This window comes from Ascaphus truei, chromosome 4 (genome assembly GCF_040206685.1).
Source record: "Ascaphus truei isolate aAscTru1 chromosome 4, aAscTru1.hap1, whole genome shotgun sequence".
In the NCBI taxonomy this organism is placed as follows: Eukaryota; Metazoa; Chordata; class Amphibia; order Anura; family Ascaphidae; genus Ascaphus; species Ascaphus truei.
The window spans coordinates 386,963,689-386,981,686 of NC_134486.1; the positions used below are offsets into that span (position 1 = coordinate 386,963,689).

The 17,998-nt window shown below is 43.0% G+C and overlaps 1 protein-coding gene across 2 annotated transcripts in view; it reads left to right on the forward strand.

Annotated features, from left to right (window-relative positions):
- Positions 1 to 17,998, forward strand: part of LOC142493851 (adhesion G protein-coupled receptor F5-like) — an 89,349-nt gene that overhangs the window by 15,645 nt on the left and 55,706 nt on the right. Inside the window, exons 4-7 of one of the 2 annotated variants that reach the window (XM_075598502.1) lie at positions 2,833 to 2,991; positions 3,100 to 3,237; positions 16,304 to 16,507; positions 17,278 to 17,475. In XM_075598502.1, coding sequence (XP_075454617.1) covers positions 2,833 to 2,991; positions 3,100 to 3,237; positions 16,304 to 16,507; positions 17,278 to 17,475 — 699 coding nt within the window. Of the gene's footprint in view, positions 1 to 2,832; positions 2,992 to 3,099; positions 3,238 to 16,117; positions 16,195 to 16,303; positions 16,508 to 17,277; positions 17,476 to 17,998 lie in introns of those variants that run through there. The other variant, XM_075598503.1, reaches the window with a different exon arrangement.

Sequence of the window (17,998 nt, forward strand, 5' to 3'; positions counted from 1 at the left end):
GTTCAACTTACCCCTACCATCATGAGGGGCGTCCTCATCAGCTTACTCTAGGTCCATGTCCTACGCTGTATCATGTGCCTGCCTCTATTTTTTCATTTTTTGTACATCATCCCTTAAAGTGATGTCACATCCTTTTGAACTAATGTAACCTATCACATGGTACAGCAACCAATGGGATTGTCTTCAATCCCATTGGCTGTAATACCATGTTATATAGCCATGTGGTTTGAAGGATGTAACATACCTCCCTTGGAGATGACGTCACATCCTGGAAAAAAAATATAGAGGTGGGCACATGATACAGCGACCAATCAGATTGGAGATGTACCATCTGACCATAAAATGTGGCATCACAGGCCATATATAAGGCCTGTACATCTCATGTTACCTCAAGAAGCCGACAATAGAACATCCTGTTCTGGATTTATCATGGGGTTTTGGATTAACAGATGAAGAAAGAAGATTAAAGAATAGGAGAAAATAATAACAGATGAAGAAAGAAGACGGTGATAAAAGAAAACCATAGATCTTCATGGTGGGTGCCGTTGGATTGACTTGATGATGTCGAGGTATGAGAGATTCCAGAATTGCCAGGATTCAGCGGGCCAAAGCATCTGAAGGTAAGAAAAATATTGAATGTATGTAATTTTAGTTTTTACAGGGTTTTTGATTATATTTGTTTTTTTTAATGTTTTTCATTGCCCATTGACTGATAATGTTTTAATCTGTGTCCGTTTAAGGTACAGATAAACACAGTGACAGACAATGCATTTTTTTTTGCAAATGCTTGTTTTCTATTGATTGTTATTTTTTCGATTTCTGTTTATTGGTTTGATTAAATTGTTTTGAATTTGGATGGCTTGTTTTTAGTACATTTTAGGATTGATTAGTGTTTTTAATTATTTATTTGTTTTGTTGGCTACTGGTTTTAATTCATTAATTGTTTTGTTGGCTAGTGTTGTAAATTAATTGTTTTGTTGGCTGGTGGTTTTATTTGTTTAATAGTTTGCTTGGATAGTTGTTTATTTAATTATATTGTTTTGGAATAACATAATTGTAATAATTTAGCTATTTTGGTGATAAATAATTATTTGTGATGTGTACTATTAGGCTATTTAATTATTTTATTGTTGGGGTGTTTAGGTGCTTCTATATTTATGTGATTATTGTATATTTTTGGCCTTTATTATTTTTATTAGGTTGACCATTGAGTGATATAGTGGCTTATCATGCCCATATTATATGGGTATGATATACCACCGTGCCAATCAATGGGTAAAGGGTGGGTATAGTGGGTCCGGGTTGGTGCTTCGGCCTCCCAGGTGGGTAGCATGGGACGGAAGTTAAACGCTAAGGTGATTAACGGGTTAAGGCCATTAGATTGTATTTTTTCTTGTATTTATTCTGGTAACGGAGGACATGGACCTGCAGTATGCTGATGAGGACGCCCTTCATGATGGCAGGGGTAAATTGAACATTCTATTTACTTTATTTATTTGCTGGCTGGCTAATGTTTGATTTTATAATGGGCAAATGAGCTATTATCCATATCTGGATTATAGTTATTTTGTCCATTACTGTACTGTATGTGTTGGAGGGGGGGGGGTGGTATATTTATTGGAATGTATTCCCCTTTTTTTGTGACAGGATTACTATTGCAGGCCAGCAGGGACCACCCGGACACCCCTGGCCCCCTACGGGGACCACCCGAGGACCCCCAGACTCCCACAGGGACCCCCTGAGGACACCCGCATGGACCACCTGAGGGCCCTCTGACACCCAAGGGGACCACCCAAGCACCCCAAGACAACCGTGGGGACCACCCGAGGGCCCCCAGATACCCATAAGGACCACCTGAGGGCCCCAGATACCCACGGGGACCACCTGGAGGCCCATGGACACTCGCAGGGACCACCCGGGGACCCCCACCGGCCTCTGGTATCAATCCTGTGTTTACATTTTTTTTAATGCATTTATGTGGGGGCACAGGGGGTGGGTGGGTTGTGTATTTGTAGTTAATACATATTGTAATATTTATTGGGGGCAGAGGGGGTGACTGAAAGGCCAAGTACCCTCTTCACTCACCCCCTCTGCGCCCAATAAAGCTGCTGTTGTTCCTTAACCCCTTTATTGCCTTAGCGATTAGCCGCTGTCAAGAACATGCTGAGTGAAGCTATGTGTAAAGGAATTAAAAAATGTAATCAATCCAATGTTTCCCAGGGCACCCAAACCAGATCAGATATTAGGAATTAGCAATGGATTCCAAGCACACACGTTTGCACCTAACATCTATGAATGTGTAATGAGCTGTAATGCCTCCATCTGAGCCAAATGGTGGACACTACTTAAGCAAGTATGTCCATATGCTGCAGATCCTGAGTTTCAGAGTTTATGCCAAGTTAGACGTGGCAGATCATTTTGACTCGTGTAAAATCAGTGGGAGGGGAGGGAGGATAATGCACCTTGGTGCAGAATGTAATATATTTTAGTACAATAGGTGTGTCTAGTAGCTCTTAAAATGGCTCATTCTAATCTCATTCTGACACATGCTGGCCAAAAGAAGTGAAAATGACTTTGATATATCGCGCTTATGTCACTTCTAAGGCATACAAAATGTATTGAGTCCATTACACAAAGCCCCCAAAGTATATATGGTAAGCACAGATCAACTGTGCTGTGGAGAATGTCTTATGTACAGATGTATTGAGATTTATTGCATCCATGGCCGCAGACCAAGGGGCTAAAGTCCGCAGCCTGTGTGCAGTTGATCTGCGGCCCTTAACAGGAAAACATTTTGAGGATTAAAGAAGTGTTTGTTGATTTCCTCTTTAGCTAGAGCTGATGCTCTCCTGCAAAATTATGCTGCCGATATTGAGATATATTATTCAGATCCTAGCTTGGGAAATGAAATTCAACGTTTTGTGGAGAATCCAAGTACCTTTGCAGACTTTGCTCCCACAATAAAAGTCACAGGTGGAAAAGTTGCATCAGGTAAGTGAGGCTCACATATCACATCCAAATATTCCTACTGTTTTAAATTTTATTTTTTATTATTAAATGGTTCCTTGTAATAATGATGGAATGCATGTGTTTTGCAAGCTTGTAGCTTTAAAGGGAGCACTGCTACCTGTCAGTGTCAAAGTGGCTATCAATGTGCCGAATTCTCATCTTCATCATCATGTGACAACACGGGATGTTCCTGCATCACTAACCTTCCATTCACAGAACCATGTAAAGGTAAGGAACTACTTGCAATTCTTGCACTCATTGAAGTTTTGCTCATGTTTTCCTTTCGACACAAACATTTTTTTTTCATGTGCAATAAATATTTTTGCTAAAACTGACTCATGGCATGAGTAATATAACCCGAAATATGCCGCTAAGGCCCAGATCCACAAAACTATGCTAACTTTTATCACGCCCTTATACATATAAATGGGAGCAGAGGCATGCTGAAGCTAGCACACTTTTGTGGACCTAGGCCTAAGTAATAATGTGTAGAATGTGTAGACATGGCTATCATAAGCATTCCTGTATTTTCATGGGTTATGCGTATGACATTTAGGACATGCCTGTGTCGTGTACAGAGCCTCAGTAATGCAAGGGTTGTGGCAAATTGCAAAAGTAAAGATTGCAGCATTGGGTGTCTGGCCAAGTAAATAGTGAGTTACACTCGCTGTGTAATTGCTGTCATCTTCTACTTCAGTAGTTCTCAGCTCCAGTCCTCAAGTCTCACTAAAGGGTCATGTTTTAAGGATATCCCCGCTTTAAGAACAGGTGGCGCAATCTGTGGCTCAGTCATTTTGATTGAGTCATCTTTTCTAAAGCAGGTATACCCTTAAAACTTGCCCTGCTGGTAGAACTTGAGGACTGGAGTTGAGAACCACTGTTCTACATCATTTGTAAAGAGCTAGTAAAGAATGTCATTTAATGCAGGAAAAATATTGTAATATTAAAAGGTCACTCTCTAAAATAGAAGAAATCAAATGTTGTGTCTGTAGTTTATCTGACACTACTGTCACTCATTTTTCACATACTTCGATTAACATCTGTCCAAAATTACACAAAGTTTAGCAAAGTGAGCCACCCCACATTTAGCAGACAGGTGGTGCAGTGCAATAACAATAAACTATATGCATGTACAGCAGCAGAATGCACAGCACTATGCTATTCACTGTTCATTGTCCCAAGGTTCAACAAAGTATCCGGCTGCTCCTCCTTCTCTTACTGTGCACCTCACAACTGGAACAACCTATCCAAGACTCTCAAAGCCGCCACCAGTCTAAGTTCTTTTAAAACTAAAGCTGTCTCACATTTTAATCTGGTCTGTAACTGTTACATACTTATGTATGTATGTCTTTATTTATATAGTGCCATTAATGTACATAGCGCTTCACAGCAGTAATACACGTGATAATCATATAAATAACAAATAATATAAATAACAGATCATGGGAATAAGTGCTTCAGACATAAAAGTAACATTTAGGAAAAGGAGTCCCTGCTCCGAAGAGCTTACAATCTAATTTGTTGGTAGGAAAAACATACGGAGACAGTAGGAGGGTGTTCTGGTAAGTGCGTCTGCAGGGGGCCAAGGTTTATGTATGAGGTGTTAAATATCAGCCATGGAGCTACTCATATGCTTCCTTAAGCAGGTGTGTTTTGAGGTGGGTCTTAAAGGTGGATAGAGAGGGTGCTTGTCGGATATTGAGGGGAAGGGCATTCCAGAGGTATGGGGCAGTCAGTGAGAAAGGTTTAAGGTGGGAGAGGGCTTTAGATACAAAGGGGTAGAGAGAAGACATCCTTGAGCAGAACGCAAGAGTCGGGATGGTGCATAACGAGAAATTAGGGCTGAGATGTAAGGAGGGCAGAAGAGTGTAAAGCTTTAAAAGTTAAGCGGAGAATTGAGTGTGTGATATGACATTTCATAGGAAGCCAGGAGAGGGATTTCAGCAGGGGAGAAAGGTGAGAGGCTGATAGGCCAGACAGCAGGAGGTTACAGTAGTCGAGACGGAAGAGAATGAGGGTCTGTGTCAGAGTTTTTGCAATCGAGCAACAGAGGAAAGGACATATCTTGATAATATTGCGGAGGAAAAAACAACAGTTTTTGCTACCTTTTGAATGTGAGAAGAGAATGTGAGAGAGGAGTCGAGTGTGACCCCTAGGCAGCGTGCTTGGGCTACTGGGTGAATGAAAGTACTTCCAACAGTAATGTTGAAGGAGGAAATAGGGCCAGGTTTGGGAGAAAGTATGAGGAGCTCTGTTTTTGCCATGTTAAGTTTAAGTTGGCGGAGGGCCATCCAGGATGATATAGCAGTGAGACATTCAGAAACTTTTATCTGTACAGCAGGTGTAAGGTCAGGGGTAGAAAAGTTAATTTGTGTGTCATGAGCGTAGAGGTGATATTTGAACCCATGAGATGTGATTAAGGGCCTCATGCAGTAAGCCCCGATACAAAATTTTCGGCACGAATTGCGAAAAGGCTTTTTTTGGGCGATTTGCCCTCGCAGTATTCAGTAAGGGCCGAATCCTTCCGATCCCTGCCGAAGCACTGCGAAAGCAAAGCTGCCGATGACCTGTGGCGATACAGCCTGGCTCCCGATAAGGCTCCCGATAAGCCTTTGGTGCCGATAGATGTTTGCAGCTGAGAGAGACAAGCCGCTCTCTCAGCGCAAACATCGGCACCAAAAAAAGTATTTAAAAACAACTTTTACTCATAGTGTACATGTGCAGGGTGTCTTCGGAGCTGAACCGCGTTGGTTTGAGGTCCGGGGACCCCCTGCCCCCCGAGATACAGGCCCCTTTATGAGGTGCCAGTATCCCTCGGCGTTTAAAGGTCCCGATCACGTGACCGCGACCTGTAAACAAACCAGAGGGATACCGGCACCCCATAAAGGGGCCTGTATCTCGGGGGGCAGGGGGTCCCCGGACCTCAAACCAACGTGGTTCTACTCCGGAGACCCTCTGCACATGTACAGTATAAATAAAACACACACACATCAATAAAGACTCGTTCCTTACCTTGGCGGCTATGTGCAACGGTAATGAAGCAGCATGAATGTCTTTTTAATTATACTGTACAGTGAGCAGGGGGTCCCCTGAGCTGAACCGCATTGCTTTGTGGAGCAGGGACCCCCTGCTTCCCGAGTTACAGGCCCCGGTATGTGTCATTGGGTGGCAGTGTCGCCGCCATGTTTATAGCGTCCCCGCAATAAACATGGCGTCCACACTGTAACCGATGGCCCAAACCGGGGCCTGTAACTCGGGAGGCGGGGGGTCTCTGAGCCACAAATAAATGCGCTTCAGCTCAGGGGGCCTCCTGCTTCCGCACAATATTATTAAAATACATTAATGCTGCTTCATTACCATAGCGGATAGCCGCTAAGGCAATGAAGGGGTTAACGCATAGTAGCATGTTTATTGGGGACAAATGCCCCCAATAAACATAGCAGCAATACACAACATACAATACAGTAATGGGCAACATTACTATTATCCACAAATGGATAATAGTGCAGTTGTCCATTTAAAATACATACACAACAATAAAGACTTTAAATACATATAGCACTCACCCATGTCCCACTGCCACGATGAAGGCCATCCTCATCTTCATCCTGCCCATGCCCCATCCGCTTCTGCAAAACAAACACAAGAATTACAACATCCAAATTAATGTCCCCTAACCCCTTAATCACCATAGCGGTTATTAACCGCTACAGTTATTAAGGGGTTAAGCCACCATCACCCACATACCCTCCCCCACAAAGCCCCCCAACCACCCTCACCCAATACCCACAGGGGAGTCCTACCAAATACCCTTGGGCCTAATACCCCCTCCCCCAGCACATACAGTACAATAATGTGCCAAATAACTATTATCCACATAGGGATAATACATTATTTGGCCATTATTAAACACATTAAATACCGTTAAAATGTAAAGAAAATTGTACTAACCTCATCAATAAGAAGTCTCCGTCGCCAGCATCATCCTTGGGGTCCGTTGCCAACATTATAAATAGCCACAACATTTGAATATCATTAACATAACACTGAACCCCTTAATCACCTTATCGGGTACTAACCTGAATGGTAATTAAGGGGTGAAGCCATCCTGCAATGCCTACAACAGTTATGCATAACATCCTCAGTGAAATAAAAACCAATTGCCTAACCAAATTCCATTTAATCATTCAATCTGTAGGCTCACATGCCTCATAAAACATTGCATTTACAGTGTATACATGTAGCATAACATGTAAACTGCATGTACACGCTGCAAATCAATGTTAACAATACAATAATCCCACTCAAATCGCCATACATCACAAGAAGTATATTATTTAATCCAATAAACTCACCATCAATGAATTACCACACATCACTTACATCCCTAAACAATTAAAATACCATCCATACCAATTACACAATGAACTAAAGCTATCCTAACAGAGAACAACTTCAAAACATAGACAAAAGTACACCAACAATTACAATATACTAAAGCAAGGCTTTCCATATCCTACTGTACGGCCTGGAAGCCCAAAACTTACATCTGTCAAAAAATACAATACATTTAGCACACATCAATGCATAGCCACAATGATTAACAATACAGAATAAGAAGCTTTAACAACACTATCATTTCTTACCCTGTATATATATCTGTACACATACATACAGACATACATACAGTGGGAAGAAATGATATGCATTATAAAAAATGAAAACATGAAAAAGCAACAAAAAAAAACAGTTACATTAAGAACATTTCTTTATTTAACTTACCATTACTTGCCCCCACCGACTCCCGTTGATCAGCTTACTCACGTACCAATCCACGACACCATCCACGACACCATCCACGACACAATCCAGGAACAAATCCACGAACCAAACCAGGAACCAATCCAAGAACAAGTGCAGGAACCAATCCAAGAACAAGTGCAGGAACCAATCCAGGAACCAAGCCACGAAGAAATCCACGAAACAATCCACGACACGATCCAGGAACAGGAAACCATAAAAGAAAAAAACATAACAAATTAAACATTAAAATAATAAAACATGACAATCAAGGGTTGTACTAGTTTTATTCTTAGTGAATCTGTATTAAAATACCTTGTTCCGGGGTCTTCTTGACGTCCGGTGCCACGCCCTGGTCTTCAATCTTCAGGAGGAGGTCCGTCCTCCTCGGCGTCTGCCTTCAAAATGAGACGACATAGGCTTTTAAAGGCCTATGACGTCACATTTGTCGTCATATGGTTCCCACGGCCCTGATTGGGCCGTGAAAACCATGTGTTTTGGCCGATGTAAAAAAATTGATGACGTCACTTAAAGGCAATGCCAGCACAGCCAATCAGAATGGCTTTGCTGCTATTGCCTTTAAGAAAACGTCATGAAATGACACATGGCCGGACTCACATGGTAAGCCAGCCAATCAGAGCGTGGGAACTCCATCCCTACTCTGATTGGTTCAAGTACCATGTGAGTCCGGCCATGTGTCATTTCATGACGTTTTCTTAAAGGCAATAGCAGCAAAGCCATTCTGATTGGCTGTGCTGGCATTGCCTTTAAGTGACGTCATCAATTTTTTTACATCGGCCAAAACACATGGTTTTCACGGCCCAATCAGGGCCGTGGGAACCATATGACGACAAATGTGACGTCATAGGCCTTTAAAAGCCTATGTCGTCTCATTTTGAAGGCAGATGCCGAGGAGGACGGACCTCCTCCTGAAGATTGAAGACCAGGGCGTGGCACCGGACGTCAAGAAGACCCCGGAACAAGGTATTTTAATACAGATTCACTAAGAATAAAACTAGTACAACCCTTGATTGTCATGTTTTATTATTTTAATGTTTAATTTGTTATGTTTTTTTCTTTTATGGTTTCCTGTTCCTGGATCGTGTCGTGGATTGTTTCGTGGATTTCTTCGTGGCTTGGTTCCTGGATTGGTTCCTGCACTTGTTCTTGGATTGGTTCCTGCACTTGTTCTTGGATTGGTTCCTGCACTTGTTCTTGGATTGGTTCCTGGTTTGGTTCGTGGATTTGTTCCTGGATTGTGTCGTGGATGGTGTCGTGGATTGGTACGTGAGTAAGCTGATCAACAGGAGTCGGTGGGGGCAAGTAATGGTAAGTTAAATAAAGAAATGTTCTTAATGTAACTGTTTTTTTTGTTGCTTTTTCATGTTTTCATTTTTTATAATGCATATCATTTCTTCCCACTGAATGTATGTCTGTATGTATGTGTACAGATATATATACAGGGTAAGAAATGATAGTGTTGTTAAAGCTTCTTATTCTGTATTGTTAATCATTGTGGCTATGCATTGATGTGTGCTAAATGTATTGTATTTTTTGACAGATGTAAGTTTTGGGCTTCCAGGCCGTACAGTAGGATATGGAAAGCCTTGCTTTAGTATATTGTAATTGTTGGTGTACTTTTGTCTATGTTTTGAAGTTGTTCTCTGTTAGGATAGCTTTAGTTCATTGTGTAATTGGTATGGATGGTATTTTAATTGTTTAGGGATGTAAGTGATGTGTGGTAATTCATTGATGGTGAGTTTATTGGATTAAATAATATACTTCTTGTGATGTATGGCGATTTGAGTGGGATTATTGTATTGTTAACATTGATTTGCAGCGTGTACATGCAGTTTACATGTTATGCTACATGTATACACTGTAAATGCAATGTTTTATGAGGCATGTGAGCCTACAGATTGAATGATTAAATGGAATTTGGTTAGGCAATTGGTTTTTATTTCACTGAGGATGTTATGCATAACTGTTGTAGGCATTGCAGGATGGCTTCACCCCTTAATTACCTTTCAGGTTAGTACCCGATAAGGTGATTAAGGGGTTCAGTGTTATGTTAATGATATTCAAATGTTGTGGCTATTTATAATGTTGGCAACGGACCCCAAGGATGATGCTGGCGACGGAGACTTCTTATTGATGAGGTTAGTACAATTTTCTTTACATTTTATCGGTATTTAATGTGTTTAATAATGGCCAAATAATGTATTATCCCTATGTGGATAATAGTTATTTGGCACATTATTGTACTGTATGTGCTGGGGGAGGGGGTATTAGGCCCAAGGGTATTTGGTAGGACTCCCCTGTGGGTATTGGGTGAGGGTGGTTGGGGGGCTTTGTGGGGGAGGGTATGTGGGTGATGGTGGCTTAACCCCTTAATAACTGTAGCGGTTAATAACCGCTATGGTGATTAAGGGGTTAGGGGACATTAATTTGGATGTTGTAATTCTTGTGTTTGTTTTGCAGAAGCGGATGGGGCATGGGCAGGATGAAGATGAGGATGGCCTTCATCGTGGCAGTGGGACATGGGTGAGTGCTATATGTATTTAATGTCTTTATTGTTGTGTAAGTATTTTAAATGGACAACTGCACTATTATCCATTTGTGGATAATAGTCATTCTGCCCATTACTATACTGTATGTTAGGGGGGTATAGGTGTTGTTGGGTATATATATATATATATATATATATATATATATATATATATATAATTATTTAATTATTTATTTATTTCGTTATTGTGGGGCTGGGGTGTGTTTTTTTATTATTGTGGGTAGTGGGGGTGTGTGAAGGGGGCATTAGCCCCAACGGTGGTTGTTTAGGGCTTGCGGGTGGGTAGCGGGGAGGCCTTAACCCCTTCAGGACCGTAGCGATATTAACCGCTACGGTCGTGAAGGGGTTAAGTGCCCCCGCATCCCCCCCGCAAGTCCTAAACTCACACCCAGGGCCAAATACCCCCCTCACCCAACCCCGCTACCCACAATAACGCTGGCACGGTGGGTTAACCCCTTCATTGCCTTAGCGGTTAGCCGCTAAGTTAATGAAGTGGCTTTTAAATGCCTTTTTCCTGCCTCAGATGCATGCCGGGGGGCTCAGGTGCGGGTATCAGCTCCGGAGACCCCCGGCATCAATCACAGGCAGGAAAAAGGGCTGATTTTTCCTAAGTGTCGCCCTTGCCGATGCTTCTCCTTCAGCAAGTTGCCAACTTTAGTTGGCGGGCTGGATTGGCCATAAAATCTCCAATCTGGCCTGCCGATCAGCACCGAAAAGCTGATCGGGGCTTACTGAATTCAGGCGGGAAAAAAAAGTCCCGATAAGTGGCTTATCGGCAGCCGGGTGGCGAAAAAATTTTTTTCGGAAGAAAAGTTGCCGATAATTCCCACTTATCGGGGCTTACTGAATCAGGAGCGCAAAAAACGGCTATAAAATGCCGAAAAAGCCTTATCGGGGCTTACTGCATGAGGCCCTAAGTCACCTAGAGAGAGTGTGTAAAGAAAAAAGAGAAGGGGTCCCAGAACAGAGCCTTGCGGTGCCCCCACAGAGAGATCAATAGAGGAGAGGTGTTAGCAAAAGAGACACTGAAAGTACGATGGGAAAGGTAAGAGGAGATCCAGGATAGAGTTTTGTTGCGAATGCCAAGAGTATGAAGAATGTGAAGGAGAAGAGGGTGGTCCACAGTATCAAATGCTGCAGAGATGTCAAGTAATATGAGCAGAGTGTAATGACTTCTGTCTTTGGCAGCATCGAGGTCATTAGTTATTTTAGTGTGGGCTGTTTCAGTGGAGTGAGCAGTGCGGAATCCAGATTGTAGCGGGTCTAGGAGAGAATATGTGTTGAGGAAATGGAGCTAGCGAGAGAATACAAGACGCTCAAAGAGTTTAGAGGCAAAAGGCAGGAGGGAGACATGTCGATAGTTACTGTAGAAAGACAGGTAGGGTCAAGCTTGCTGTTTTTGAGTAATGGTATAACTGTTGCATGTTTGAAGGAAGAGGGAAAGGTACCAGGATAAAGGGAGGAGTTAAAAATGTGGGTGAACGTAGTGATTATAGTATGAGCAAGAGGTTTTAGGAGATGGGAGGGAATAGGGTCAAGAGGGCAGGTGGTAAAGGGAAAAGAGATCAGCAATGACACATCCTCCTCCGTTACAGCGGATAAAGAATCAAGGAATGCAAAAGGAGAGTTAGTACAAGGTGTAGGATGGGAGGAGGATAGAGAGGGAATGGTCTGACGTATGAATTCCACCTTTTCCTTTAAATAGTCGGAAAAGTCCTGAGGTGAGATGGAGGAAGAAGAGGCAGCAGAGGGTGGTCTGAGTAGGGAGTCAAAGACAGAGAAGAGTCGGCATGGATTAGACATGTAGTGTACGCGTTGATTAGTGAAGAAAAGTAGGTTTGTTTAGCTTGAGAGAGGGCAGAGTTGAAACAGGATAGCATACATTTGTAGTGAAGGATTGTGAGATTTCCTCAAGAGGCATTTAGAGGAACGAGTGCAGGAATGCAGCATGCGTGTGTGGGAATTTAGCCAGGGTCTGGGGTTCAAAGGGCGAGAATTCGGGCATGTAGATCAAGAGAGGAGGATAGGGCAGAGTTGTAGTTCCTGACCAGGTTGTCAGGGTCGGAGCAGAGCTGAGAGAGGAGAGGGAGGAGTGTAAAGTGGACTCAAAAGCTGGTAGGTTACTAGAATGCAAGTCTCTGCAGGGACGAGGTGTAGATGGAGGTGGGGAAGGGGAGAAGTGAGAGAGAGAAAATGAGATGAGGTGATGGTCAAAGAGAGGAAAAGGAGAAATGGAGAAATCGGAGAGAGAAAAGTTTTTAGTGAAAACCAGGTCTAGGTAGTGGCCATCCTTGTGGGTGCTGGCAGCAGTCCACAGTTGAAGGCCAAAAGAAGAGGTTATAGAGAGAAAGCAGGAAGCCCAAGGGAGAGAGGGGTCATCAATATGGCAGTTGAAGTACCCGAGGAGAAGGGGAGTCTGAGGAGAGAAAGAAAGAGAGCCAGGATTCAAAGTGAGAGGGAAAGACAGAAGGGCGATGAGGTAGATGGGTGATAGATGACCGCCACGTGGACAGGGAGATGAGAGAAAATCTGGACAGTGTAAGCCTTAAAGGAGGGAAAAGCAAGAGATGGAGGAATAGGAGGGGTATGGTAGCGGCAGATAGAGGAGAGCAGGAGCCCCACGCCTCCACCCCTGCCATCAGGGTGCAGAGTGTAGGAGAGGGCAGCTTCCAGAGCAGAGTCAGACTGAGTGAGCCAGGTCTCAGTTATAGCAAAGAGAAGCAGGGAGTGAGAGAGAAAGAAGCCATGCACAGAGAGGCACTTGTTAGAGAGGGAGCGAGCATTCCAAAGGGCACAGGAGAAAGGGAGAGAGGAGGGAGGGTGGCAGGGGATGGGTATGAGGTTAGAGGGGTTGACATCCGAATGAGTAGAAGTTGCATGTGGAAGGAGAGCATGAGAGTATACAGAAATAAGGCAGGGACCAGGATTGGGAGAGATATTCCCAGGAGCAAGGAGGAGAAGCATGGATAGAAATAGAATGTGTGAGGCCGATTTTTAGGGGCCTATAAAATATAATATCTTTACTGTTCATGCAATGTTTTTATATATAATGTATAACCCTGTTCACTTAATGTAACCATATATTGTTATCATAACTCTGTGCCCAGGACATACTTGAAACAAGAGGTAACTCTCAATGTGTTACTTCCTGGTAAAACATGTTATAAATAAATAATGCACATCAGTAAGCAAAGAATCCCCAAATGCACATCCAATAGGACAATGTATTTAGCCCATTACTATGTTTTTTCTTCTCATAAGTATGGGTCACTTAGTCCCATCTAACTATGGAACCAAACTATTTCAAGCCTGCCACCACATCAAGGTAACACCCCTATACGCAGGTCCTATACTACCAATGGTGTGTTATACTGTGTCCTTTGTATTTCTTCCACTACATGCGGGGCCGCTGACAGATTTGATGGGGCCCAGGACTAGAGTTAAGTCCGGGTCGCCCCCCCCCCCCCCCCCCCCCGCTGCCCCCCATTTCACATCTCTCGAGCCCCCTCTATTTCCCACCCTCTTCCCATGTAATTCTCTCCCCTCCGCCTCACTCCCACTTCTCACCCTCACTCACCTCGCATGTATTTCTCTCCCCTGAGTCTCACTCTTCCTCCCTCTTTTCCTCACTCCGTCCCTCCCTCCCTTCTTAACTCACTCGTAGGAGAGTTACCCCCCAATGCATATTTAAGAAATATATATATATATAAAAGAACCCCCCGACCCCCCTAAATACATAGAAAAGAAGACCCCCACCCCTCCAAATACATATAAAAGGACCCCCACCCCTCCACCCCCCAAATAAATGTAGCATAGCCTCCAGCCACTGCTTATTTTCCTGGGCCCTACCAGTGTAAGTCCTGTTAGGTGCAGGCAGTGGATGGGTTAATTCCTTCAGAAAGGCCTTGTGTGCTATTGCAACCTTAGATACATTTGATGTATCCAAGGGCGGGCCTGGCAACAGCCAGAAAGTGTCAGCCTGAGGGGTGGATACTGGTTGGGTCACATGCTTGATGTGATGGCCTGTCAGTATCCAGACCTGCTATGTTATAGGGCAGGGTTACAAGCACAACCCAAGGGTATAAATACTGGCACATTCCCAAATGTGGTTGTGTCTCTTTCCTCCCCCTGTGGTGTGAGCAACAACTTTCCTGGTCTCACAAGGAGACTCAGGAGGAGCACCATGCAGGAAGAAAGTTGGATGGGCCTCAAGCCTTGAAGTGACCTTCTTAGGGGAAGCAAGAGATGTACCTACTGTGTAAGATCTTGAACACTGCAATAAATACCATGGAACCAAATACCAGTGTGATTCACTGTCTTGGGGTAAAGAAAGGTGTCAGTCTGGGCTATCCTTCTATCCAGATGATCCACGCTGACTGGAGGCGCTGCCACCAAGGAACAAAGTACCCTGTAAATCCTGTCCCGTTCTCCCCACACCAACGCAGAGCACTCAGCCCTCCTTTTACCTCACAGGTACTCACCACACCATAGTAAATATGGAGTAGCAGACCAAATCTCACTTAGGGTGGTGGTAAAGGGGCGACATAAATATAAAAGAAGACCCCACCCCCCAAATACTTATAAAATAAGCCCCCCCATCCCCCAAATGCATAGAATAGAAGGCCCCCACCACTCAAATACATGCAATAGAAGCCCCTGCCCCCCAAATACATATAAAAGAACCCTGTACCCTCAAATGCATATAAAAAAACCTGACGCCTGCAAATACATATAAATCCCCCCACAAATACATATAAAAAGAAGCCGCCACCCCCCCCAAAATACATATAAAAGAACCCCCCACCCCCAAAATACATATAAAAGAATCCTTCACCCCCCAAATACATTTATCTACCTTGGGGGTGGTCAGGCCAGGATCGGTGGCTGTGGGAGGGCTCCGGGGGCGGGGGGGGCTGGGCCCTCGGCTTTCACCAACTGTGGGCCTCCCTCACTCTGTCCCACTCCAAGCTGCTGGCCTGCGCCAGGCCTCCCTCTCATGCCGGTGGGTGCCAGAAGCTGAGCCCAGCTTGCTTCCAGCACGCATCGACATCAGAGAGGGCCGGCGCACGCCTGCATCAGAAGCTCGGCGTGGGACAGTGTTAGTGAGGGAGGCCCGCAGCTGGGGAGAGCCAGGGCCGGCAGGCACTGCAAGTTGAGCCCAACCTCTGGCCGGGCCCGGCTGCGGTGCTCTCGCCACCAGCCGGGCCCCACGCAGCCATCGGGCCCGGGACACCTGTCCCGACTCTCCCCCCTGTCGGCGCCCCTGCGTCTATCAGCAGCATGTATTGTCATAAGTAGTCATTAAAATGTCATTAACAACCTAAGCGCATCTGCATAAAACAACCAATCCTTTTTTTTGACAGTTATAATAACTACAGTAGTATTTCTAAAATGTAAGTGGTTGTTGGAGGCCATGGTGAATTAACTTTATTTTATTTGGAGTAAAATAAAAAATATGTTATTTGGTGCTTGTTCTGCACTTTATTCTGGACATGAGACATTAGCCACATTTGGACTTTTTTTTAAATTTTATTGACACTGCTATAAAATCATCTACTTTGCATAAACAAACTACAGCTGCCAACCAACAAGACCAAAGTCTGCTAAAATCAAAACATATATATATATATATTTTTTAATAATCTTTATGTTTCCAAAAATTGTTTAATTCTCCTGCTTAAATCCTGCCCAGAGCACAAAGACAATTTGATAAGCAATGGTACTCCACTACACAAACCAAAGATAGCCGTTAAATGGAATGTGTTCTCTATTAAAAGAAGTTGATGTAGAAACTGACTCAGTTTCTGCTAATTCAGGTACACAGTATGCTTAACTTTTTTAGTTCAAAATCCTTATTTACAGTATAGCTGATTGTGCAAGTTTAATATTCATTGTTTTCTAAAAGTTTTTTTTCCCCATTTCTAGAAGTTAAAAACCTCACGTTATCCCCAGAGAAGCCTTTTGAAGGTGACACATTAACAATTTTGTGTCAGTTCAATGGAACCGTTATATGGTCTCATGATTCTAACATTATTTCCAATGGCTCGAGACATACTATTACCAGCAGTTATCAAAATGGGACAGTATGGTCTACTCTGAACATAACAGATGTCAACATAGCTGATGCAGGTACTCCCGTTTCCCTCTTACAAAAAGCCCTAAGATTATTAGTTTGTAGAAAAGTGCTGATGGTGTTGTGTGTACAGTGGACACGTTTGCAAGACATCCGTATTGGTGTTTTGAAGAGACCGTATAGATTATGAAATGGTCACACTGTTTACGATCGTGATGGTGTTACCACTAGAGGAGAAAAATATCATACAAAACCTAGCCATATTATAACCCGTACACTGCTGGGATTTTGTTGGCTGTTTTCTTGTTATAAAACACAAGTTTATATTATCTTTTTTTTATTGATGACAAATGACAAATGACAAATTATGCCTCTGGGAACTGTTTGTTAGCTCATATGCGTAAAAATAAGAATAATATTTCTTACATAGTGCTGGCAATGTACATACTGCTGTACATAGAATTTTTACAGCAACAAATGTTAACCTTACCCTGAAGAGCTTTATTTGTGAAGAGGTCCCAGGTAGAGCTGACGCTTGGATTCAAACCAGGTGCATTCTCTTGAAAATCAGAGTCCTTGCCACCAAAATAGTCTTTCAGTCCTGATTTAGCTCTTGGTTCAGTCTGGAGTCTAAAATGTAACTGTTTCTCAACTGAAGTGTATTTCGGTATCAAAATTGAGAACCTTGCCATTCGTGTCCAATTCTCACCAGCTGGGCAGTATATCCCACCAAACTAGCTGTAAATCTGTTAACTTCTTGTACTGTATGTCACGACAAATGAGGACATATTGTCATGTTCAAACATATTTTATCTTTCTACTGTAGGTACTTACACTTGTAAGATGGCAGACCACGCAAGGATATTACAAAGCATACCTGTTGAAATTAGATCAATAAATATAACTCAGACAGGTGATGTTGATATTGTGTGTAACGGAACTGACGTCAGTTTGACCTGCTGCAGTGGTGATAGTTCTGCCTTCAACGTTACTTGGACTGTAACTGGTTCGCTAAATATTACTGGTAAGTCAACTTCTTTTATCAAATATCTATATATCTATAGATATCTAGATATCTATAGATATATATATATATTAGTGTAGAGGTATCTGTACCGTGTTAGCCGAGCTTAATAATCAAAAACAGATAGTCGATACAGTTCTGTGGCTAACAAAATGCTTTTATTTGTGTGAGCTTTCGAGATACACTGATCTCTTCTTCGGGCGATGTTACCATTAATTCAGCCAAAAAGCTTACTTGAAACAAAGCTTCTGTGGGTGAAGGCTATCCCTCTCCCCTGTGCAGTATGCAATTTATGACCTGAGGTGTTAAATGGTCCCTGAATGCTTGTGATGTAAAAGAATGTGTGTGTGTGTGTGTGTGTGTGTACGTGTTCTGATGCCCACACTACTTTGTAACATCTTTTAGTCTCAGATTAAGGCAGGAAACATAGTATTTCTCTAGATAGTATATTATTTATCTCTGGAAATAAACCCTAACAGGCTCACCGTCCTTTTAAGTAAAAATGAAATCATAAAATAAACTC